This window comes from Podarcis gaigeae (genome assembly GCF_964106915.1).
Source record: "Podarcis gaigeae genome assembly, chromosome: 4".
NCBI classification, from domain to species: Eukaryota; Metazoa; Chordata; class Lepidosauria; order Squamata; family Lacertidae; genus Podarcis; species Podarcis gaigeae.
Genome location: NC_139677.1, coordinates 101,432,055 through 101,454,300, shown reverse-complemented (window position 1 = coordinate 101,454,300; position 22,246 = coordinate 101,432,055). Strand labels below are relative to the sequence as shown.

Below are 22,246 nucleotides of genomic sequence, written 5' to 3'. Positions count from 1 at the left end.
TGAACTTATTCCAACCCTACGATTTGACGATTCTCCACATTTCCGCACAGTCATCAGCCTTTTACTGGAAATTTCTCCTAGCAGAGACACTTCTTTTCCAGCAATTTTCTCTCTCCCCCTCCCCCCCACATGAGCATATTTCTCACCAGTGCATTCACACATACATTTCTGGGGAAGGGGGGCACTGCTATAAATAGCAGGATATAGATATGTTATGTTGTTGTTGTTGTTGTTGTTGTTTAGTCATTTAGTCGTGTCCAACTCTTCGTGACCCCATGGACCAGAGCACGCCAGATATGTTATGGATATGTATAAACTGTTTGCGTGCTGTCAGGGAAGTGGCATTCAAATCCACTCACCTGGGCACTTAGGACAGCATTGGTGTGGGTCGCTGATGGGATTCGGACACTGAAGAGGCGGGCACTGGATTTGGGAGCAGCTGACATTGGTATCCTGCAAAGAAAACGGAATAATCAGTGAGGTTGAATTTTTGGCTCAATATCTATCAACAGAACAAATCCTCACCAATTCTGCTCTCTGGGTTTATTTCAACCCAACACCTCAGCCTTTTTCAAGAAGACAATTCTTAGTGCAGCGAAAGTCTTTAAACAGCTCCATGCCTTTTCATTTCCTTTGTTTGACTGGTCAACGTTTATCCAGATAGATCAATCAATCAATCAATCAATTGAATCGAATTTTTTTATTTCGGTCACAGACCAGTTCCAGCCCACATACAATATCAAGGAAGTCAAAAAACATGATAGGGATATACTTGAATTTGCAATTAGGTATAACAGGGACAATACAGATATAGCAGCAGTTGAAAAATATATAAATTAAAACTTAGAATCAATAAATAGATCGATAGACAGTCAAACCTGTTATGTATTCAGTGGTCTGAGTTTGCCTGAGCTTGAGTCTGGACTAAGGATTCTGATAAGCGCCTGTGTTCTGATTTGATACATAATGCCCAATCACAGAACATTTCAGGATTTGGGCCTCTGCCATTGGCCCTCGAACTCTTGAGTCGTGATTCGCAGTTTAGAAGTTTAGACAGCCAATCATGTTGGGAGTGGGAGTGGCCCAGGCTTTCAGGAATGTATATAAGCAGTTGCTTCGCCCCCGTTTCCCAGTTATGTAGTTCAATGAAGGCTCTTGCTGTTCTCGCTGTGTCTTGCCTCGTGGGAACCCACCTATACTTCACTGGTGATGAGGATGGGATGCTAGGCTAGGTATTCAGACCTGGCTAGCTTCCACAAGCTGAAATCACTGCTGGGCAATGGTCGCCTCAGCCGAGCTGAAATCACTGACTGCAGCCACAAGGCAGATCACACAGAGCGGACGCCTGCCAATCCTTACCCCATCATCTCACACAGTGCTGGATTTACGTATAAGCTAAACAAGCTATAGCTTAGGGCCCCACTCTCTTGGGGGCCCCCAAAAAACTTTAATGGGAAAAAACCTGGATGTACATTTCCAAAATATAAGGTAAAGGTAAAGGGACCCCTGACTATTAGGTCCAGTTGTGACCAACTCTGGGGTTACGGCACTCATCTCGCTTTACTGGCCGAGGGAGCCGGCGTACAGCTTCTGGGTCATGTGGCCAGCATGACTAAGCCGCTTCTGGCAAACCAGAACAGCACACGGAAACGCCGTTTACCTTCCCGCCAGAGCGGTACCTATTTATCTACTTGCACTTTGACGTGCTTTCGAACTGCTAGGTTGGCAAGAGCTGGGACAGAGCAACGGGAGCTCACCCCTTCGCGGGGATTCGAACCGCCAACCTTCTGATCAGCAAGTCCTAGGCTCTGTGGTTTAACCCACAGTGCCACCCGCGTCCCTAAAATATAAGATAAAAAACACATAAAATAAAACCTACATACAGCAACAGTGTTTTGTGTTGTGTAGGCTCCTAGGATGTAAGTCAGGGGCCCCGCCTGCTAGCCTGCTCCCTAAAATATCACTGGTTTCAGTTCAACAATTACTTTGATAAAATGCATATTTTGTTATGTGCATGGACAGGTTACATGGCAATATGTGCAAATGGCTTTAGATACCTACTAGGTCCATAAATTACCATATAGCATATATTCAACACAAAAAGCTGACAAAGGACAGCTGGACATATAAAGGGCCTCATTACCTTCCGTAGCTTAGGGCCTCATCAAACCTAAATCCGGCACTGGTCTCACATCAAACACGAAATATCCTCAAGCCTTTGCATCCCTCTGCATCCCTCCCTCCCTGTTTTCTTCAAACTTCTGCTGTTGCTTAAAACCACAGATACATTTCTTTGTGTTTTTTTGGTTTAAAATGTTGTATCACCTATACATTTTCATTTTTAAAAATTGTATTACTGTGCTTTATGCAAACTGCTTAGGGATATTGCACATTAAGCAGCATATACGTATTATTGATGGCGATGGCCGCTCAGGTCATTGTCGCTCAAAATATATCATCTGGAGATCCTGCTGCCAAGCCAGTTAAGGATTTTGCAAGGTACCTCAGAGCAGGTGCACATGATGCAGTACATCACTCCTTGCGGCTCCAGGTAAGGGTGCCAGCTCTCTCCCGCCTTGTACTTCTTGCTGTTAAATACGCAGGAGACATCCGGATCTGGAAATCAAAACATGAAGGTGTCATGTTCCAAGTGGCGAGGGGAAAAGCAACCAGGAGGTAAAGGTAAAGGGTAAAGGGACCCCTGACCGTTAGAGTTTGGATTTGATATCCCGCTTTATCACTACCCGAAGGCGTCTCAAAGCGGCTAACATTCTCCTTTCCCTTCCTTCCCCACAACAAACACTCTGTGAGGTGAGTGGGGCTGAGAGACTTCAAGAAGTGTGACTGGCCCAAGGTCACCCAGCAGCTGCAGGTGGAGGAGCAGGGAAGCGAACCTGGTTCACCAGATTACGAGTCCACCGCTCTTAACCACTACACCACACTGGCATCCCAGTTAGGTCCAGTCGTGACCGACTCTGGGGTTGCGGCACTCATCTCACTTTATTGCCCGATGGAGCCGGTGTACAGCTTCCGGGTCATTTGGCCAGCATGACTAAGCCACTTCTGGCGAACCAGAGCAGCGCATGGAAATGCCATTTACCTTCCCGCTGGAGCGGTACCTATTTACCGTATCTACTTGCACTCTGACATGCTTTCGAACTGCTAGGTTGGCAGGAGCAGGGACCGAGCAACGGGAGCTCACCCTGTCGCGGGGATTCGCACCGCCAACCTTCTGATTGGCAAGTCCTAGGCTCTGTGTTTTAACCCACAGCGCCACCCACGTCCCTTATCAGGAGGTAGAATGACCCTAAATCAGGGGTCAGCAACCTTTTTCAGCCATGGCCAGTCCACTGTCCCTCAGACCATGTGGGGTTGCCAGACTATATTTTGAAAAAAATAATGAACAAATTCCTATGCCCCACAAATAACCCAGAGATGCATTTTAAATAAAAGCACACATTCTACTCATGTAAAAACACGCTGATTCTCAGACCGTCTGTGGGCCAGATTGAGAAGGCGATTGAGCCACATCTGGCCCCCAGGCCTTAGGTTGCCTACCCCTGTCGTAAAACAACATGTCCCTCACTGAGTATGGGGAAGCAAGCAACTCATATTTCAGTGAGAGTCTTTATGACCCATGAGGTCTAGAAACTTGCTTTAAAGATGAAAACCGAGATTCTCATAAATTCAGAGCTTGGTTCCCCGTGGATAGTCCTGCTTTGTAGATTGAGCGAAAGTATTAAAATTCTTTTATCCATCTCCTTCTCCTGAACATATTACATGGAGAGGGCCGGGGGAAGCTTGTGGATAAACCAGTAGCCTACTGGCCAATTGTTAGATATAAGAACCAGGGTTGTCTTTAGCATAATAATAATAATAATAATAATAATAATAATAATAATAATAATAATAATAATTGTTATAATTGTTATGTAGTGAAGTTTCACCCTGGGCCAGCAGGGGGATACTGTATATAGTTTTCACTCAGGTCTGTAGATAGTTTTCACTCAGGTCCACATCAGTTATTTTAGGCGGGAACTCTGGGCTGTTGTTGCTACAATGTTGACAGCCGGCTGCCTATAAAAGCAGGCCAGCTGAGCTGTTTGCAGTCAGTTCTATTCCAGCTTATGAAATAAAGAGCTATTTGGAGAAATCGCTGTGTCGTCGGCTATGTCAACCCACAACTTAACACTGGGGACGAGGATGGGATCAATGGACATCAGAGCACAGCCAGATGCGGCCAGCCTCTGAACTGAGCTGAATCACTGAGCTGAATCACAGAGCGAAATCACTGAGCGAAATCACTGGACAGAACCAATTCAGAGCTGACTGTTCTGGCTAGAGCACTGTGTTCCATCCATCGCCCTTCACGCCGGCATCGGAATCATGGCTTCACTTGTGCCTCTACCGCCGTTTGCGCCAGCCTCTGAATCATGGGACTCCTACCTCGCTCGGTTCGACTGCTACCTCCAAGCCAACGAGCTGACAGCAGTATCAAAGGATCGTAAGCGGGGCCTATTCCTCAGCCTCTGTGGGCCTGAGGTGTTTGAGACGGCCCGAGCATTGGTTGCGCCTGAAGCAGTCCAGGCAACACCATGGGACATGATCCACGAGAAGCTCCGCAACCACTACGCACCAAAGCCGTCCAAGATTGCTGCCCGCCATGCGTTCTACCACCGGAACCAGGCAGAGGGGGAGTCAATCAACAACTACACCACCGCCCTGCGACAGGCTGCAATGCACTGTGAGTTCCGAGACTTAGACGATGCCCTGATGGATCAAATCGTCTGCGGGGTCCGGGACATCCATCTGCAACGGCGTCTCCTCGCCAAGCCAGACCTCACGCTGCAGAAAGCCATTGAGGAGGCTGTGGCCTCAGAAGCTGCTGAACGCTCCGCCCAGGAGATCCGCAAGTCCAGCAGCCCGCGTCTTGCTAGGGAGCCAGTTCCGGTGCATCATGAAGAGGCCAGCAGTGATGAGGCATCCTCCAGTGAAGGCGATGACGTGCACCAGACAAAGCGGGAGCGCAGGAAGTTCCAACAGAAGTCCAAGGGCCAACCAGAATGTGCCGGCTGCGGAGGCAACCATTCCCGTGCCAAGTGTCGATTCAGAGACGCCATCTGTAGGAAGTGTTCCAGAAGGGGCCACATTGCTAAGGTCTGCCGATCGGCTCCGTCTGACACCCCCCCTTCATCGACTCGCAAGTCCAAGTCTTCACTCCAGTCTGCCAAGGAAAGTTGTTTCGCTCTCACCAACTGCCGCTGCCCGTCTGGAACCACGATTGGCCAAACCGACTCGCCTACGCGACGCAAGCTGAACGTCACGGTGCTCATTGAAGGAGCTCCATGTGACATGGAGATCGACACCGGGTCTGCCCTGTCCATTGTGTCATAGAGCACCATCAAAAGACTGGTACCCAGAGTGTCCAAAAGGCAACTCGACTCTCACCGCGTACACCTGAGAGACTACCAGGGAAACGACATTCCCGTGGTAGGGGTTGGCCGGTTCCGGATCGCCTTCAAGGATTTTTCAGGCCTGCTCCGGTTGGTGGTGGTCGAAGGTCAGCGGCCAAGCCTCCTAGGGCTAGACTGGTTTGATGCCCTCGGCCTGGAAGTCACCGGCATCAACTGCATCTCTAACGCAGAGACTGAGGGTCTGGTCAAAGACTTTGCCGAGGTTTTTGACGGCACCTTGGGGCAATATACAGGTACGCCCATCTCCTTTAGCCTTGATCCACAAGTTGCCCCCATCAAGCTAAAGCCACGCCGGGTTCCCTTTGCTCTCAAGGCTAAGGTGGGCAAACTGATCGCCCAAGGAGTTTTGGAGCCGGTTGATCACGCCAAGTGGGAAACCCCCATCGTCACGCCTGTCAAGCCAGATGGGTCGGTGAGAATCTGCGCTGACTACAAGTGCACAATCAACAAGGCACTTCAGCAGCACGCTTATCCGGTTCCTGTTGTCCAACACCTGCTGCATTCCCTGGGTGAGGGTAAGGTCTTCGCTAAGCTGGAACTTGCCCAAGCCTATCAACAACTGCCAGTCGATGCTGCCACTGCTGAAGCCCAGACGATCGTCACCCACCGGGGGGCATTCCATTGCCGCCGGTTGCAGTTCGGGGTGAGTGTGGCTCCTGGCATTTTTCAAAGCCTTATGGAGCGTCTCCTGCAAGGGCTTCCGGGCGTGGTACCATATTTTGATGACGTCTTGGTGTCTGCAGACTCACACCAGCAGCTGTTCGAGCGCCTCCGTGCCGTGCTGACCAGGTTCCAAGAGGCCAGGCTCAAGGTAAAGAGGGAGAAGTGCCAGATCGCCGTTCCACAGGTAGAGTTCCTGGGCTATCTTATCGATGCCTCCAGCCTTCACCCGACCACATCCAAGATCCACACTATCCAGCAGGCCCCCACCCCAAAGAACAAGACGGAGTTGCAGGCGTTCCTGGGGCTGCTGAACTTTTATAACATGTTCCTGCCCCACAAAGCCACAGTGGCTGAGCCTCTTCACCGACTCCTTAGCACTAATACGCCTTGGGCCTGGGGTCATCGGGAGACGGCGGCCTTCAACGCGGTCAAGGCTCTCCTTTCATCAGACAGTGTGCTGGTACAGTACAGTGAATCCAGGCCGCTGGTCCTTGCCTGCGACGCCTCACCTTTTGGCATCGGTGCTGTACTTAGTCACCGTTTTCCAGACGGAAGAGAAGCACCGCTCGCCTACTTTTCCAGGACGCTATCTCCGACGGAATGGAATTACAGCCAGCTCAACAAGGAGGCACTGGCATTTGTGGCTGGAGTGAAGAGGTTCCATGAATACCTCTATGGCAGGACTTTTGACCTCATCACTGACCACAAGCCACTCCTGGGCCTCCTCGCCGGTGATCGTCCAACTCCACCGGTCCAAGCGGAAAGAATGGTGCGCTCGGCAAAAGAGGCACTGGCGCGCCTGGACCGGGGAGACTGGCATGAGCGGGTCGCCGAATACTTGTTCATGCAACACATCACCCCTCATGCGGCCACAGGGCGGAGTCCTGCTGAACTGCTTATGGGCCGCCGCCTCAGGTCACCGCTCGACCGGCTACACCCGGACTTTGCCGTGGCTGAACCCCCAGGCTGTGCCAACGCGCCACGGTCATTTGTCCCAGGAAACCAGGTCTTTGCCCGGAACTATGTAGGGGACATTCCTTGGGTGCCAGCCACAGTAGTGGGAGTCACTGGACCTCGCTCGTACCAGGTGGCACTCGAAGACGGACGCTTGTGGCGACGGCACATAGACCAGCATAGGCGCAGGGTTGGGGACTTGGACACTACCGAGGTAGAGCACCATCAAAAGACTGGTACCCAGAGTGTCCAAAAGGCAACTCGACTCTCACCGCGTACACCTGAGAGACTACCAGGGAAACGACATTCCCGTGGTAGGGGTTGGCCGGTTCCGGATCGCCTTCAAGGATTTTTCAGGCCTGCTCCGGTTGGTGGTGGTCGAAGGTCAGCGGCCAAGCCTCCTAGGGCTAGACTGGTTTGATGCCCTCGGCCTGGAAGTCACCGGCATCAACTGCATCTCTAACGCAGAGACTGAGGGTCTGGTCAAAGACTTTGCCGAGGTTTTTGACGGCACCTTGGGGCAATATACAGGTACGCCCATCTCCTTTAGCCTTGATCCACAAGTTGCCCCCATCAAGCTAAAGCCACGCCGGGTTCCCTTTGCTCTCAAGGCTAAGGTGGGCAAACTGATCGCCCAAGGAGTTTTGGAGCCGGTTGATCACGCCAAGTGGGAAACCCCCATCGTCACGCCTGTCAAGCCAGATGGGTCGGTGAGAATCTGCGCTGACTACAAGTGCACAATCAACAAGGCACTTCAGCAGCACGCTTATCCGGTTCCTGTTGTCCAACACCTGCTGCATTCCCTGGGTGAGGGTAAGGTCTTCGCTAAGCTGGAACTTGCCCAAGCCTATCAACAACTGCCAGTCGATGCTGCCACTGCTGAAGCCCAGACGATCGTCACCCACCGGGGGGCATTCCATTGCCGCCGGTTGCAGTTCGGGGTGAGTGTGGCTCCTGGCATTTTTCAAAGCCTTATGGAGCGTCTCCTGCAAGGGCTTCCGGGCGTGGTACCATATTTTGATGACGTCTTGGTGTCTGCAGACTCACACCAGCAGCTGTTCGAGCGCCTCCGTGCCGTGCTGACCAGGTTCCAAGAGGCCAGGCTCAAGGTAAAGAGGGAGAAGTGCCAGATCGCCGTTCCACAGGTAGAGTTCCTGGGCTATCTTATCGATGCCTCCAGCCTTCACCCGACCACATCCAAGATCCACACTATCCAGCAGGCCCCCACCCCAAAGAACAAGACGGAGTTGCAGGCGTTCCTGGGGCTGCTGAACTTTTATAACATGTTCCTGCCCCACAAAGCCACAGTGGCTGAGCCTCTTCACCGACTCCTTAGCACTAATACGCCTTGGGCCTGGGGTCATCGGGAGACGGCGGCCTTCAACGCGGTCAAGGCTCTCCTTTCATCAGACAGTGTGCTGGTACAGTACAGTGAATCCAGGCCGCTGGTCCTTGCCTGCGACGCCTCACCTTTTGGCATCGGTGCTGTACTTAGTCACCGTTTTCCAGACGGAAGAGAAGCACCGCTCGCCTACTTTTCCAGGACGCTATCTCCGACGGAATGGAATTACAGCCAGCTCAACAAGGAGGCACTGGCATTTGTGGCTGGAGTGAAGAGGTTCCATGAATACCTCTATGGCAGGACTTTTGACCTCATCACTGACCACAAGCCACTCCTGGGCCTCCTCGCCGGTGATCGTCCAACTCCACCGGTCCAAGCGGAAAGAATGGTGCGCTCGGCAAAAGAGGCACTGGCGCGCCTGGACCGGGGAGACTGGCATGAGCGGGTCGCCGAATACTTGTTCATGCAACACATCACCCCTCATGCGGCCACAGGGCGGAGTCCTGCTGAACTGCTTATGGGCCGCCGCCTCAGGTCACCGCTCGACCGGCTACACCCGGACTTTGCCGTGGCTGAACCCCCAGGCTGTGCCAACGCGCCACGGTCATTTGTCCCAGGAAACCAGGTCTTTGCCCGGAACTATGTAGGGGACATTCCTTGGGTGCCAGCCACAGTAGTGGGAGTCACTGGACCTCGCTCGTACCAGGTGGCACTCGAAGACGGACGCTTGTGGCGACGGCACATAGACCAGCATAGGCGCAGGGTTGGGGACTTGGACACTACCGAGGTGCCCCCAACTGCGCTTGCGGCTCCAGAAGAGACACGTACAGATGGCGAGGCCCCACCTACACCTCCCTCGCAAACTGCCAGCGTGGAGCCGAACCAAGCCGCTTCAGAGGGTCTGCCAGACTTACCACAGACTCAGACCACTCCACTTGCGGAGGCTCCACCCACAGCAGCGGATCCAGGGGAGTTGGTTCCAACGCCACCTAGGGTCGCACCACAGCCTCAGCAAGAACTGTGTGGCCCTCCGGACTTGGCTACCAGTCCCCGGCGGTCTGGCAGAGTTCCCAAGCGCCCAACTTATTTAAAGGACTATGTTGTTGGACATGTATCACTGTTGGTCTAAGTATGGGAAATGTAACCGATATGCTTTTGTGCCTAATTGAACCATTATGCGTAGTGCTGTATATAAGGAAACCATTACGATTGTAACTAACGCCTTATCTCGGTGGGGAGGGGTGTTATGTAGTGAAGTTTCACCTTGGGCCAGCAGGGGGATACTGTATATAGTTTTCACTCAGGTCTGTAGATAGTTTTCACTCAGGTCCACGTCAGTTATTTTAGGCGTTAACTCTGGGCTGTTGTTGCTACAATGTTGACAGCCGGCTGCCTATAAAAGCAGGCCGGCTGAGCTGTTTGCAGTCAGTTCTATTCCAGCTTACGAAATAAAGAGCTATTTGAAGAAATCGCTGTGTCGTCGGCTTTGTCAACCCACAACTTAACAATAATAATAATTTATTATTTATACCCCGCCCATCTGGCTGGGCCTCCCCAGCCACTCTGGGCGGCTTCCATAGAAACCAAAAATACAGTAAAATATCACACGTTAAAAACTTCCCTGAACAGGGCTGCCTTAAGATGTCTTCTGAATGTCTTCGCTTTGACATCTGCTGGAAGGGCGTTCCACAGGGCAGGCGCCACTACCGAGAGGCCCTCTGCCTGGTTCCCTGTAACTTGGCTTCTTGCAATGAGGGAACCGCCAGAAGGCCCTCGGCGCTGGACCTCAGCGTCCGGGCAGAATGATGGGAGTGGAGACGCTCCTTCAGGTATACTGGACTGAGGCCGCTGGGGTGCAAAGATCCTCCCAGAGCCCCCAAATTTAGTTAATTTCATGTGCATGGTGCCATTGCGAATGACAAGCGCCGCCGCTGGCGCAGCGTGTCTTTGGTAAATGAGCGCACTAAGTCAAAAGTCCTTTAGTGAAATAGTAGGTATACATTTCGGCAATACCTAGGTATATATGTATTTTGTTTTTCTAGCTTGATCAAAATTCTTTATTATTTCATAACAGGTAGATAAGAGCTTAGACGGCTTCAGCGGCGGGCGCCTGGCACCACCCCCCCCCTGAATTTGGTGCCCAGGTGCCCTGCACCCCTTGCACCCCCGGGTAAAGACGGCCCTGATAAGAACATAAGAAGAGCTGCTGGATCAGGCCAAACCCCATCAAGTCCAGCATCCTGTTCTGACAGAGGCCATGCTCGATAACATCTAACTAACTGAGTTATGCACTGACAAATATGTTGCCGGTGTTTGAGATGTCTCTGTCATGGCCCGTTTTCAGATTAAATTCCCGTCGGGAAGTGCTCCTGTTTTCGTCCGGAAGCTGTTTCTGGCTAGGGAATCTTTCAAAGACAAAGGGCCACGAAGTTCCCATTCGCTGTGTACAAGAGAAGGGAGAGTGCAGGTGGTTGGGTGCAAAATTAAGGATGGAAGCCTAATTCCGAAGAGGAGCCTTCGAAATTATGACCTTGAAGATTCCTCCAGATCTATCTGATGAATCGTCAATGTTTTTTACACACTGGTATAAAATTGTAGTCATTTGTAACTTTTTACACTTAAAAAGTTGCTTTTGAATTCTGGTGTTGGAGGAGACTCTTGAGAGTCCCATGGACTGCAAGAAGATCAAACTGATCCATTCTGAAGGAAATCAGCCCTGAGTGCTCACTGGAAGGACAGATCCTGAAGCTGAGGCTCCAAGACTTTGGCCACCTCATGAGAAGAGAAGACTCCCTGGAAAAAACCCTGATGTTGGGAAAGATGGAGGGCACAAGGAGAAGGGGACGACAGAGAATGAGATGGTGGGACAGTGTTCTCGAAGCTACCAGCATGAGTTTGACCAAACTGCGGGAGACATTGGAAGATAGGAGTGCCTGGCGTGCTCTGGTCCAGGGGGTCACGAAGAGTCGGACACGACTAAACAACTAAACAGCACAATACTTAAAAAAAAAATCAGAGTGTCTTCTGTTCACAGAGGATACATAAGAAATGTGTAATAGAAAAAGAAGTATGAAATTAGGTTAAAGGTGTGTGAAAGAAAGTACTAGAAGTGGAAAGAAATTGCAATTGAGTAGATTGGAAGTCTAACACAAAGGTGGGGTGAGGGGTGGTGGATGGTGATGGGAAAAGGAATTATCTGTGGGAATGAATGTAGGTATGTTTGTATATATTTAATGATTGTATGAAATGTATGTTTGTATGCTTGTATATTCGCAATATGTGTGTATTTTCTAATAAAAAACAATAATAATAAGAAATTGAGATGTATGTAATGAATGAAAAAGAAAAATGAATATTATTATTTTTTTAAAGAAATTATTGAGCTGATTTTCACAATCCTATGTGAGGCCAATGGAATGAATAGCTTCTAAGAACATTAGGATTATTGGTTTCTTTGCTGAGAGCATTAAGTAGCCTGGAGATAGTCCGATGAAAACGACAAAGGGAAAGTCAGGACAAAAATGAGTATGTCACAGTCTTGCATAAGCTCATCTCTTCTTTTGGAACTAGTGAAAAGGTGATGACCCTGTTAAAGCTAAACAAGTGTGTGCTGAGCTTGCAGGTTTCGGTTTTAATGCTGCTTAACTCTGCCGAATTTATAGTAAATCAGAAAAGAGCCCGCTGGATGAGGCTAAACCCCATCAAGTGAGTGTCTGGAGGCGGTTGGAGGATGGATGGCGGCTAACAGATTGAGGTCGAATCCTGACAAGACAGAAGTACTGTTTTGGGGGGACAGGAGGCGGGCAGGTGTGGAGGATTCCCTGGTCCTGAATGGGGTAATTGTGCCCCTGAAGGACCAGGTGCGCAGCCTGGGAGTCATTTTGGACTCACAGCTGTCCATGGAGGCACAGGTCAAATCTGTGTCCAGGGCAGCTGTTTACCAGCTCCATCTGGTACGTAGGCTGAGACCCTATCTGCCTGCGGACAGTCTCGCCAGAGTGGTGCATGCTCTGGTTATCTCCCGCTTGGACTACTGCAATGCACTCTACGTGGGGCTACCTTTGAAGGTGACTCGGAAACTACAACTAATCCAGAATGCGGCAGCTAGACTGGTGACTGGGGTCGGCCACCGAGACCATATAACACCGGTCTTGAAAGACCTACATTGGCTCCCAGTACGTTTCCGAGCACAATTCAAAGTGCTGGTGTTGACCTTTAAAGCCCTAAACGGCCTTGGTCCAGTATACCTGAAGGAGCGTCTCCACCCCCATCATTCTGCCCGGACGCTGAGGTCCAGTGCCGAGGGCCTTCTGGCGGTTCCCTTATTGCGAGAAGCAAAGCTACAGGGAACCAGGCAGAGGGCCTTCTCGGTAGTGGCGCCCGCCCTGTGGAACGCTCTTCCAGCAGATGTCAAAGCGATAAACAACTACCTGACAATCAGAAGACATCTTAAGGCAGCCCTGTTCAGGGAAGTTTTTAACGTGTGATATTTTACTGTATTTTTGGTTTCTATGGAAGCCGCCCAGAGTGGCTGGGGAGGCCCAGCCAGATGGGCGGGGTATAAATAATAAATTATTATTATTATTATAAGTCCAGCATTCTGTTCTCACAGTGGCCAACCAGATACCTGGGTAAAACTTGCAAGTAGGATCCGAGCACAACCAACATTCATTTAGTGGATTTCCACGAGTTATTGGGCGGACGTATGTCTCTTGAGTCACTTTCTCAACGCCATGCATCATTTTACAAACTCCTATCATGTTCCTATCAGCTGTCACGGAGAGCTGCTCTGACAGTCCGTGCAGGCAACATGGGCCAATGGTTTGATTCACCACAAAGCGGCTTCCTATGCTCAGCTTCCTTCTCCGGTATTCGCACAGGCAGATCAGCAAAGGCGGAGATACCCATCTGCGGTTGCACAGACAAGTTGTGGTTGTGTTTCTCATCCAGAAAACAAGTGTTTCCTCCCAGGGTGTGGCCTGCCCTCCAACATTTGTCAGGTGAGCACTTGATTTACATTCTGTGAGCTCTGTAAACACTGTGAATCAGAGGCGGTCTCCCATGAATACAGACCCTCCAAGTGTCCCTATTTTCCAGAGGCGGCTTCTGATTTTCAGCAGCCATCCTGGTTTCTGATTTGATCCCTAAATATCCCGCTTTTCCTTAGGATGTCCCTATTTTCATCAGAGAAATGTTGGAGGCTATGGAGTTATGTGACCTCCCCAAGCCAAGGAGATAAGTAACCATACAACTTTCAGAAGACTTCTGAAGGCAGCCCTGTACCGTGGTGCCTTGGTTCTCAAACGCCTTGGTACTCAAACTATTTGGATCTGCCTGCAATAAAACTTCCTGGCGAGTCGTCGTTTTAGCGCTCTCCATCTGTCCAGCTAATTGGGCTAATTGGAAGGAGAATGTAAGCTTACAAGGGGACATGGGAACTTGAACCAGCTTTAGCGACCGGGAGTGAAGAACCAGGAGCTGTTTGCTATTCTAGGCTGATTAATATGTGTGTGACCTTGTGAGATCATTGGAGAAGAATCAAAGTGCTCCTGCGGAGGAGAGTTGGATCTTGGACCCAGGAGATCTGGGCTCAGATCCCACTGAGCAAGACATTTCTCTTTTGCTTTCAACGCCACTGCTACCCGGCAATAAAATGAGAAAAACGTTTAAGCGTGATAGATTTAACCAAATTGCAGTTTTCGATACCCCTGTTGATGTGGTGTGTGCTCGAGTCACCTGCTCCAAAATGCAGGAGGGAGACTCATTCTTTTTTCTTTCTTTCTTTGAAGAATATGTCTCGGTTAGGGATGTGGGTGGCGCTGTGGGTTAAACCACTGAGCCTAGGGCTTGCCGATCAGAAGGTTGGCGGTTCGAATCCCCATGACGGGGTAAGCTCCTGTTGCTCGGTCCCTGCTCCTGCCAACCTAGCAGTTCGAAAGCACGTCAAAGTGCAAGTAGATAAATAGGTATCGCTCCGGCGGGAAGGTAAACGGCATTTCTGTGCGCGGCTCTGGTTCACCAGAAGCGGCTTAATCATGCTGGCCACATCACCCGGAAGCTGTACGCCAGCTCCCTCGGCCAATAAAGCGAGATGAGCGCCGCAACCCCAGAGTCGTCCGCCACTGGACCTAATGGTCAGGGGTCCCTTTACCTTTACCTATGTCTCGGCTGGTTTGCATAGCTGTCAACTTTTCCCTTTTCTTGCAAGGAATCCTATTCAGAATAAGGGAATTCCCCTTTAAAAAGGGGGAAAGTTGACAGCTATGCCCATTTGTGATTCTAGATATCATTTCTTTCCTTGCATATTTCCTTGAATTATTCCCTTCCTTTCAACCAGAGTCACACTCTCAAGACTCTGTAGCCTCAGCTCGAGAGGTTGGCCGTAGCGCACCTGAATTGGCTGTAGAGAGTCCTGGGTTCGAGGTGTGGGAAAGACCTCTGCTGTCGGCTGGGGGAGATGGGCTTGAGGGATCTCCACTTGGAGAACTACTGCCGGTCAGCTGAGACTCTACTGAGCCAGCTGGACCAATGCAAGGAAGTTTGCTATTTTCTGAATAATCTGACAACACAAGGCAGCGTCCTATGGGAATACGTAGGATTTAGAGACATCACCTTGCCAACAAAGGTCTATATAGTTAAAGCTATGGTTTTCCCAGTAGTGATGTATGGAAGTGAGAGCTGGACCATAAAGAAGGCTGATCGCCGAAGAATGGATGCTTTTGAGTTATGGTGCTGGAGGAGACTCTTGAGAGTCCCATGGACTGCAAGAAGATCAAACCTCTCCATTCTGAAGGAAATCAGCCCTGAGTGCTCACTGGAAGGACAGATCCTGAAGCTGTGGCTCCAAGACTTTGGCCACCTCATGAGAAGAGAAGACTCCCTGGAAAAGACCCTGATGTTGGGAAAGAGAAGGGGACGACAGAGGACGAGATGGTTGGACAGTGTTCTCGAAGCTACCAGCATGAGTTTGACCAAACTGCGGGAGACAGTGGAAAACAGGAGTGCCTGGCGTCACAAAGAGTCGGACACAACTAAACAACTAAACAACAACAACAGGATTTTTCTGCTACCGACACAAATCTACTCTGTTTTTCAACTTGACCCCATCATCTTAATTTGTTCTGCGCAAGTGAGCTACAAAAGTCCAGTTTGCGGCAAAGCCTTGGTGATTCCTCAGAGATGGAAATCTTTACCACACTGTAGAATTTTAATATTCCTTGATGTCAACCAAATCCCTAAATATTTCACTTTATTATGAATATTTCTACCTATTTCTTGTTGAATTAAAAATGTTGAGATCTCAAAACAAAAGAAGGAAGTCAATATGTGCGTAATGATTAGTATGGCGATATGGTTTTCTTCGTAGATGTGTGTTCCTTTTTTGTGTATTTTTTTATTTTTGTCTTTTCTTGTTTGTACGGCTTTGTTTTGGACTTTATGTTTGTAATTTTTGTTGTAATTTTGTATTGGGGGAAAAAATAAGTTTAAAAAAAATCCACAACCAACTCGGAAGATGGGATTTGTAGTTGAACATCTGGGGGCTACAGGTTGAAGAAGGCTGGTCTAGAGGATGTAAAATGGTATCTACAGGACTTAAAGGGAGCAAGAATCATCAAATTGTAGAGTTGGAACACATGTGGCAATGTAGAAGCCGCACCACCACAATAACAACCAAGAATACAGATACTCTCACACTTAGCCCAGGTCACTGTGGGCCTCAGCATAAAAGCCAGAAGAAGCTTTTTACGTTCTATGATTTCCCAGAGGTACAATGCTCCTGGCGACTCATGCAAGTGAGCCAAGCCGCATAGTCCTGCGCCACAAGCAAAGGAAGGAAAACCCGAGAAAGGTGAGGTCACACAATCTGATCTGACCAGGAGGAGAACCTCATCTCTTTTACCTTCTGCCTTCTGGAAGAAGGTCCAGGGTTATAAAGACTAGGACTAGCTTCCTGAGAAACAGTTTCGATCCAAATGCGATTTTGGTTTTAAACGCAGTGTAAGGTAGCCTTTATGTGAGTATATTACATTCAATTATGGGGTATCAGAGTTTTTAGGGGCTATCCAGGCTGGGATAGCTGGGACAGCAGGCTTGTGGGTTTTTGAATGCCTGATGTAGATTTTTTCAATTTTGTTGTTCTGTATGGGACAATGACAATAAAGATTATCGTATCATCTCTCTTTTGTCTGTTTAATTTTCATTGCCTGCTGGTCCCCACCCCGCAACAAACAAGCTGACTCAACTGAACGACCATTTTTATGATGCGTCTTCCCTTTTAGCAAGGTAATATGGGCATCTCAGCTACAAAAACCTGCACCCTGTTGAGTTGATTCAAAACAGATTCCTCCTGTAAGTGAGTCAGTTCACATACTGCCAGGGCAGGAGAGAGAGAAGGAAATCCCAGAGGACTGCAGAAAGGGCAATCGTGTCAGCAAGTCCTCAGTGGGAACCCCTTTCAGATCCTGCCCATTAAATCTTTCCATTTAGATTGGAACGTACATAGCAAAATAACACAACATCCTTCCTTTAAGTCTGCATTGAATCACAGAATTATGGTTGAAAGAATCATAGAATCTTAGAGATGGAAGGGACCCAATGGTCATCTAGCCCAACCCCCTGCAATCCAGGAATCTCAGCTAAAGCATCCATGGCAGATGGCCGTCCGATCTCTGCTTAAAAACCTCCAAGGAAGGAGAACCCACCACCAATTGTGGGAGTCTGTTCACTGCCAAACAGCTCTTTCTGTCAGAAAGTTTCCCCCCGAGTTAGTCACAATCTCCTTTCTTGAGGCTTGAAGCCATGGGTTCGAGTCCTACCCACCAGAGCAGGAGAAAACAAGCATGCTCCCTCTTCCATATGACAGCCCTTAGTGCATTTCCTCATATCTCCTCTCAGTCTCCTCTTTTCCGGGCTAAACATACGCAGCTCCTTCAACTGTCCCTCATCAGGCTTAGTTTCCAGACCTTTGGTCGCCCACCTCTGCACACCTTCCAGCTTGTCAACATCCTTCTTAAATTGTGGTACCCGGAATTGGACACGGTATTCCAGGTGGGGTCTTGACCAAGGCAGAAGAGAGGTTAGACTATTCTGCTTTGGTGAGAAAGGGATGGCTAGCAGCCATCGATAGCCTTCTCCTCCTCCACAAATTTCTCTAGAGCAGGGGACAGCAAACCTTTTCAGCAGGGGGCCGGTCCACTGTCACTCAGACCATGTGAGGGGCTGGACTATATTTTGGAAAAAATATATGAACGAATTCCTATGCCCCACAAATAATCCAGAGATGCATTTTAAATAAAAGCACACGTTCTACTCATGTAAAAATGCGCTAATTCCTGGACCGTCCGCAGGCCAGATTTAGAAGGCGATTGGGCCGGATCTGGCCCCCGGGGCCTTAGTTTGCCTACCCATGCTCTAGAGCAGGCATAGGCAAACTCCAAGCCCACCAGATGTTTGGGACTACAATTCCCATCATCCCTACCTAACAGGACCAATGGTCAAGGATGATGGGAATTGTAGTCCCAAACATCTGGTGGGGTTGGAGTTCGCCTATGCCTGCTCTAGAGACATTCCCCCATTCATCGTTGCAACAGCGTCACCTCTGCTACAAATCGGGAGCTGAGATTGAGAGGGAAAGAGCAATTTGATTGAATCCAGATGCATGAGATCTGACACAGGATGGCTGGTGCGCTCCTGGCGGCGCTGTTGCAAAGGTGAGCAAAAAAGGTCTCATGCACGTGGCTCAAATAGGGCACAATCCGCCCAGAGAATCTCCCTAGCGCAAGCCCCTACTAAAAGGAAAGGGGCCCCAGGAAGAACATCCAAACGGGTCTCGCATTAGAGCCATCCCCAGTCGATCATCGTGCTGTAGGAGTATTATAGAAACAGGTCAAGCAAACTCTTGCTGACTTTATCTCCCTTTGCTAGACGCAAATCTCATAACAGACGCAAATCTAAACGCCTTGACAATAATTGCGCAGTCAAAATTGGCACACCTGAGTCCTCAGGTTTATTTATTATTATTATTATTATTTATTTATTGCATCCATCCCCAAGGTAGCTGAGAGGGTTCCCTCTCCCTATTTAATCCTCACAGCAACCCTGTGAGGTAAAATAGGCTGAGAGGGACTGTGACTGGACCCCCCCCCCCTCAGGTGACCCAGTGAGCTTCATAGATTCAAACCCTGGTCTCTGCCAGGTCCATGGCTGGCACTCTAACCACTGCACCACACACCCTCCTTCAGCCAACAGATCCTCCGCCTCCCCATCCGTTCACCTGGACCTTTCTATCGTTTTTGTTTAAGCCTTTCCATCGCAGTTTACTTACCGGCATCGGTTTCCAGAGTTAAATAAAGGAGCAAGCATCCCAGGCCAAAAATAACCTCTTGGACTTCTGCAACCATTCTTCTGCTCAAGATGTGACGCCAGGAGAGAGGGAGGGAAAGAAGAGAAAAAATGTAGATGTATCCTGATATCTATCTATCTATCTATCTATCTATCTATCTATCTATCTGCCTCTCTTTGGGGAGTTTCTGGGCACCGGGATCAGAGAGAGCAGAGACCAGAATCGTCAGATTTCAGATGTCTTCTTGGCCATCCACCTGGGAGAACTACGCTGGTCCTTGCCAGCAGAACCAGGTGCCCTGGGCTCAGCAACAATGCCTCCTTCAGGGAAAGCAAGGAACCACTGGAGCACAATTTCTAAAAAATCAGCCTTTAAAAACCTCTCTCTTCTCCCCCCCCCCTTCCCAAGTTTTCTTAAGCAAAGCAGCGGGAGGGGCTGAAATCCGGAAAACCTTAACTCCTTCATTTCTGAGACTTCTCCTTCTTTCTTTCTTTCTTTCTTTCTTCCTTCCTTCCTTCCTTCCTTCCTTCCTTCCTTCCTTCCTTCCTTCCTTCCTTCCTTCTTTTGGATTCTTCGCTCGTTAAATGCCAACAACTATTCAGATGTTTCCCTCCTCTGGTACAGATAGTCCAGCTGGTCTATCTGTACCTTTTGAGGAAGCATCTCAGTCACGTTGCCGGAACGTTCTCTGATGATGATAATAATTATGACGACAATTGCCAAAGCATCTGGAAACACCTTAACGTAGAGCAGTGGCTCCTAATTTTTTTTGCCGGGGGGGGGGGGAGAACTGCCCCCTACTTGCTTCCATAAACTCATTCCCAATGGGTGCTATAAAAAGCATCATTCAGAACTGCTTTTTGCATGACCCACGAAGGAATATAATAACACAACTAAATTAAAAGCAGTAACAGTTAACTGTGCATGTAGTCAAAATCTAATAAAAACTAATAAATTTAATTACTGTATTTTCCCATGTATAACACACCCCCGTGTATAAGACGCCCCCTCTTTTTGGGGGGGTTTGCCCACATTTCCTGAGCTTTTTTGGGGGTGGGGATTGCCTGGACTTGTTGAACATTGGGGGGGTTGAAAATATACATTAAAAAAAAAAACAGAAGCATTTTTACTTGGTATTATAGGTCAGGACATTAATAGGCAAGATGTTAAATTGTTTTTATATGCAACAAGTGCAGCAAGAGTATTGCTAGCCCAGAAATGGAAACAAGAAGAAATTCCGACGAAAGAAGAATGGCAGACGAAATTAATGGACTATGCAGAATTGGACAAAATGACAGGAAGGATTCGAAACCTGCGGGACCAGAGATTTACAGAAGATTGGAAGAAGTCTATGAATTATTTGAAGAGCAACTGTAATCAACAAATTATGCTAGTAGGGCTACAAGAAGTTTTGTAAGGAGAAATATACGAAGTGTTACAGAGTAGAAAAAGATAGAGATATTGGTTATGAGTTCGAAATGTAATAGGGAAGATAAGAAATGCATACTGAGAGACTAGATTGGAAAATTTTCAGACAGGATTGATGGAAGTCAAAAATCTGAATAAGATGTAAAAGTATGTTTAATTACTGTTGAAAATGATATTTTTAAAAAAAAAAATAATAAAAAATTACACACACACATATATATATATATTACAATCACTCATCCGCAGGACCCCCACAGCCAAACGCACGCACATCGACGAAGCCACCAATCGCCGTGTGCTCACCAAAAGCAAGCGCCAATCGCCCGCCCCATTGCCGCCGCAGCCAATAGCCAGCGCACCCACCAATCGCCCGCAAAAACGCCACTGACGATCGTCTGCTCGTGGCAGCCACCAATTGCCCGTCCCACCTCTCCACCATCCGTGTATAAGACAATACCCAAATTTTTACATAATTTTAAAATAAAATAACCTCGTCTTATACATGGGAAAATACGGTAATTCAACAAAACCGATGAACTTTATCCACTGATATTCGTTTACACCTTCACCGCCGCTGCCACCCCCTTGACTCTTAGGCAGAGGGAGCCCTGACCATTAGGTCCAGTCGTGGCCAACTCTGGGGTTGCGGCGCTCATCTCGCTTTATTGGCCGAGGGAGCCGGCGTACAGCTTCCGGGTCATGTGGCCAGCAGGACTAAGCCGCTTCTGGCGAACCAGAGCAGCGCACGGAAACGCCGTTTACCTTCCTGCCGGAGTGGTACTTATTTATCTACTTGCACTTTGACGTGCTTTCGAACTGCTAGGTTGGCAGGAGCAGGGACCGAGCAACAGGAGCTCACCCCGTCACGGGGATTCGAACCGCCGACCTTCTGATCGGCAAGTCCTAGGCTATGTGGTTTAACCCACAGCCCCACCTGCGTCCCTTGCCTCTTAGCAGCCACTAAAAATCCCCTGTACCCTAGGGAGCGATACCACCCACTTTCGGAACCACTGTGCTAGATGCTCTTTGAGGTCGCTTCCAGGTCTACGATTATATGAAGGAGTGACGGCATCTGCGCAGGCCTCCCTTATCTCTCACATCTTTGCAGTTTCTTAATTGGAACAAGCACAAGGGTAGCACGTGGGGCCAATTCAGACGGGCCCTGAGGACCACAACGCAGCGAATTGAAGTTGTGCAACAGCTCGGCTCCTTTGATGGTGAACCTGTCACTTTGAAAAGATCTGCATCGACCTTGAACCCGGGATGGTTTTGGCAGCTGCTCTGCGTTTCTTGTTCCTCAGGCAGTACTCCTTGCTGTAATGATTACGGGTTCAGGATCCGCAGCGTGTGACTGGCACACTCCCTTCCCCAGATTCCAGCCCCCACCCTGCCCCACCTAGACGAGGCTGGGCAAGAGGCCAGCAAAAAGAGGTTAGATTCGCAGGTGATGCTCCCATTGTCAAACGCTCTGGCCTGAGACAGCCACTTGGTCCAAGGGTGAATCTGTAGATTTCAGTATTTCTCGGTTTTTCGTTCTTCCAGTCTTAAATTCAGTTCTCTCCATTCTGCGTTTTGGAGGGGAAGAGAAGAGCCCTCGTGAAAACCCACCAGCATTTCGTTGTTGTTGTTGTTTAGTCATTTAGTTGCGTCTGACTCTTTGTGACCCCATGGACCAGAGAACGCCAGGTACTCCTGTCTCCCACTGCCTCCCGCAGTTTGGTCAGACTCATGCTGGTACCTTCAAGAACACTGTCCAACCATCTCATCCTCTGTCGTCCCCTTCTCCTTCTGCCCTCCATCTTTCCCAACATCAGGGTCTTTTCCAGGGAGTCTTCTCTTCTCATGAGGTGGCCAAAGTCTTGGAGCCTCAGCTTCAGGATCTGTCCTTCCAGTGAGCACTAGGGGGTGATTTCCTTCAGAATGGAGAGGTTTGATCTTCTTGCAGTCCATGGGACTCGCAAGAGTCTCCTCCAGCACCATAATTCAAAAGCATCCATTCTTCGGTGATCAGCCTTCTTTATGGTCCAGCTCTCACTTCCATAT

The 22,246-nt window shown here is 49.1% G+C and overlaps 1 protein-coding gene and 1 long non-coding RNA gene across 2 annotated transcripts in view; one reads left to right on the top strand and one right to left on the bottom strand.

The window, feature by feature from the left end:
- CHRDL2 (chordin like 2) overlaps window positions 1-19,169 on the bottom strand; it is a 48,484-nt gene extending 29,315 nt beyond the window's left edge. Inside the window, exons 1-3 of the mRNA XM_083737029.1 lie at window positions 18,758-19,169; window positions 2,504-2,616; window positions 360-453 (exon numbers count right to left, since the gene is read on the bottom strand). Coding sequence (XP_083593155.1) covers window positions 360-453; window positions 2,504-2,616; window positions 18,758-18,833 — 283 coding nt within the window. The 5' untranslated portion in view covers window positions 18,834-19,169. The remainder of the gene's footprint in view (window positions 1-359; window positions 454-2,503; window positions 2,617-18,757) is intronic.
- LOC310843969 overlaps window positions 1-22,246 on the top strand; it is a 336,267-nt gene that overhangs the window by 115,971 nt on the left and 198,050 nt on the right. The window lies entirely within an intron of this gene.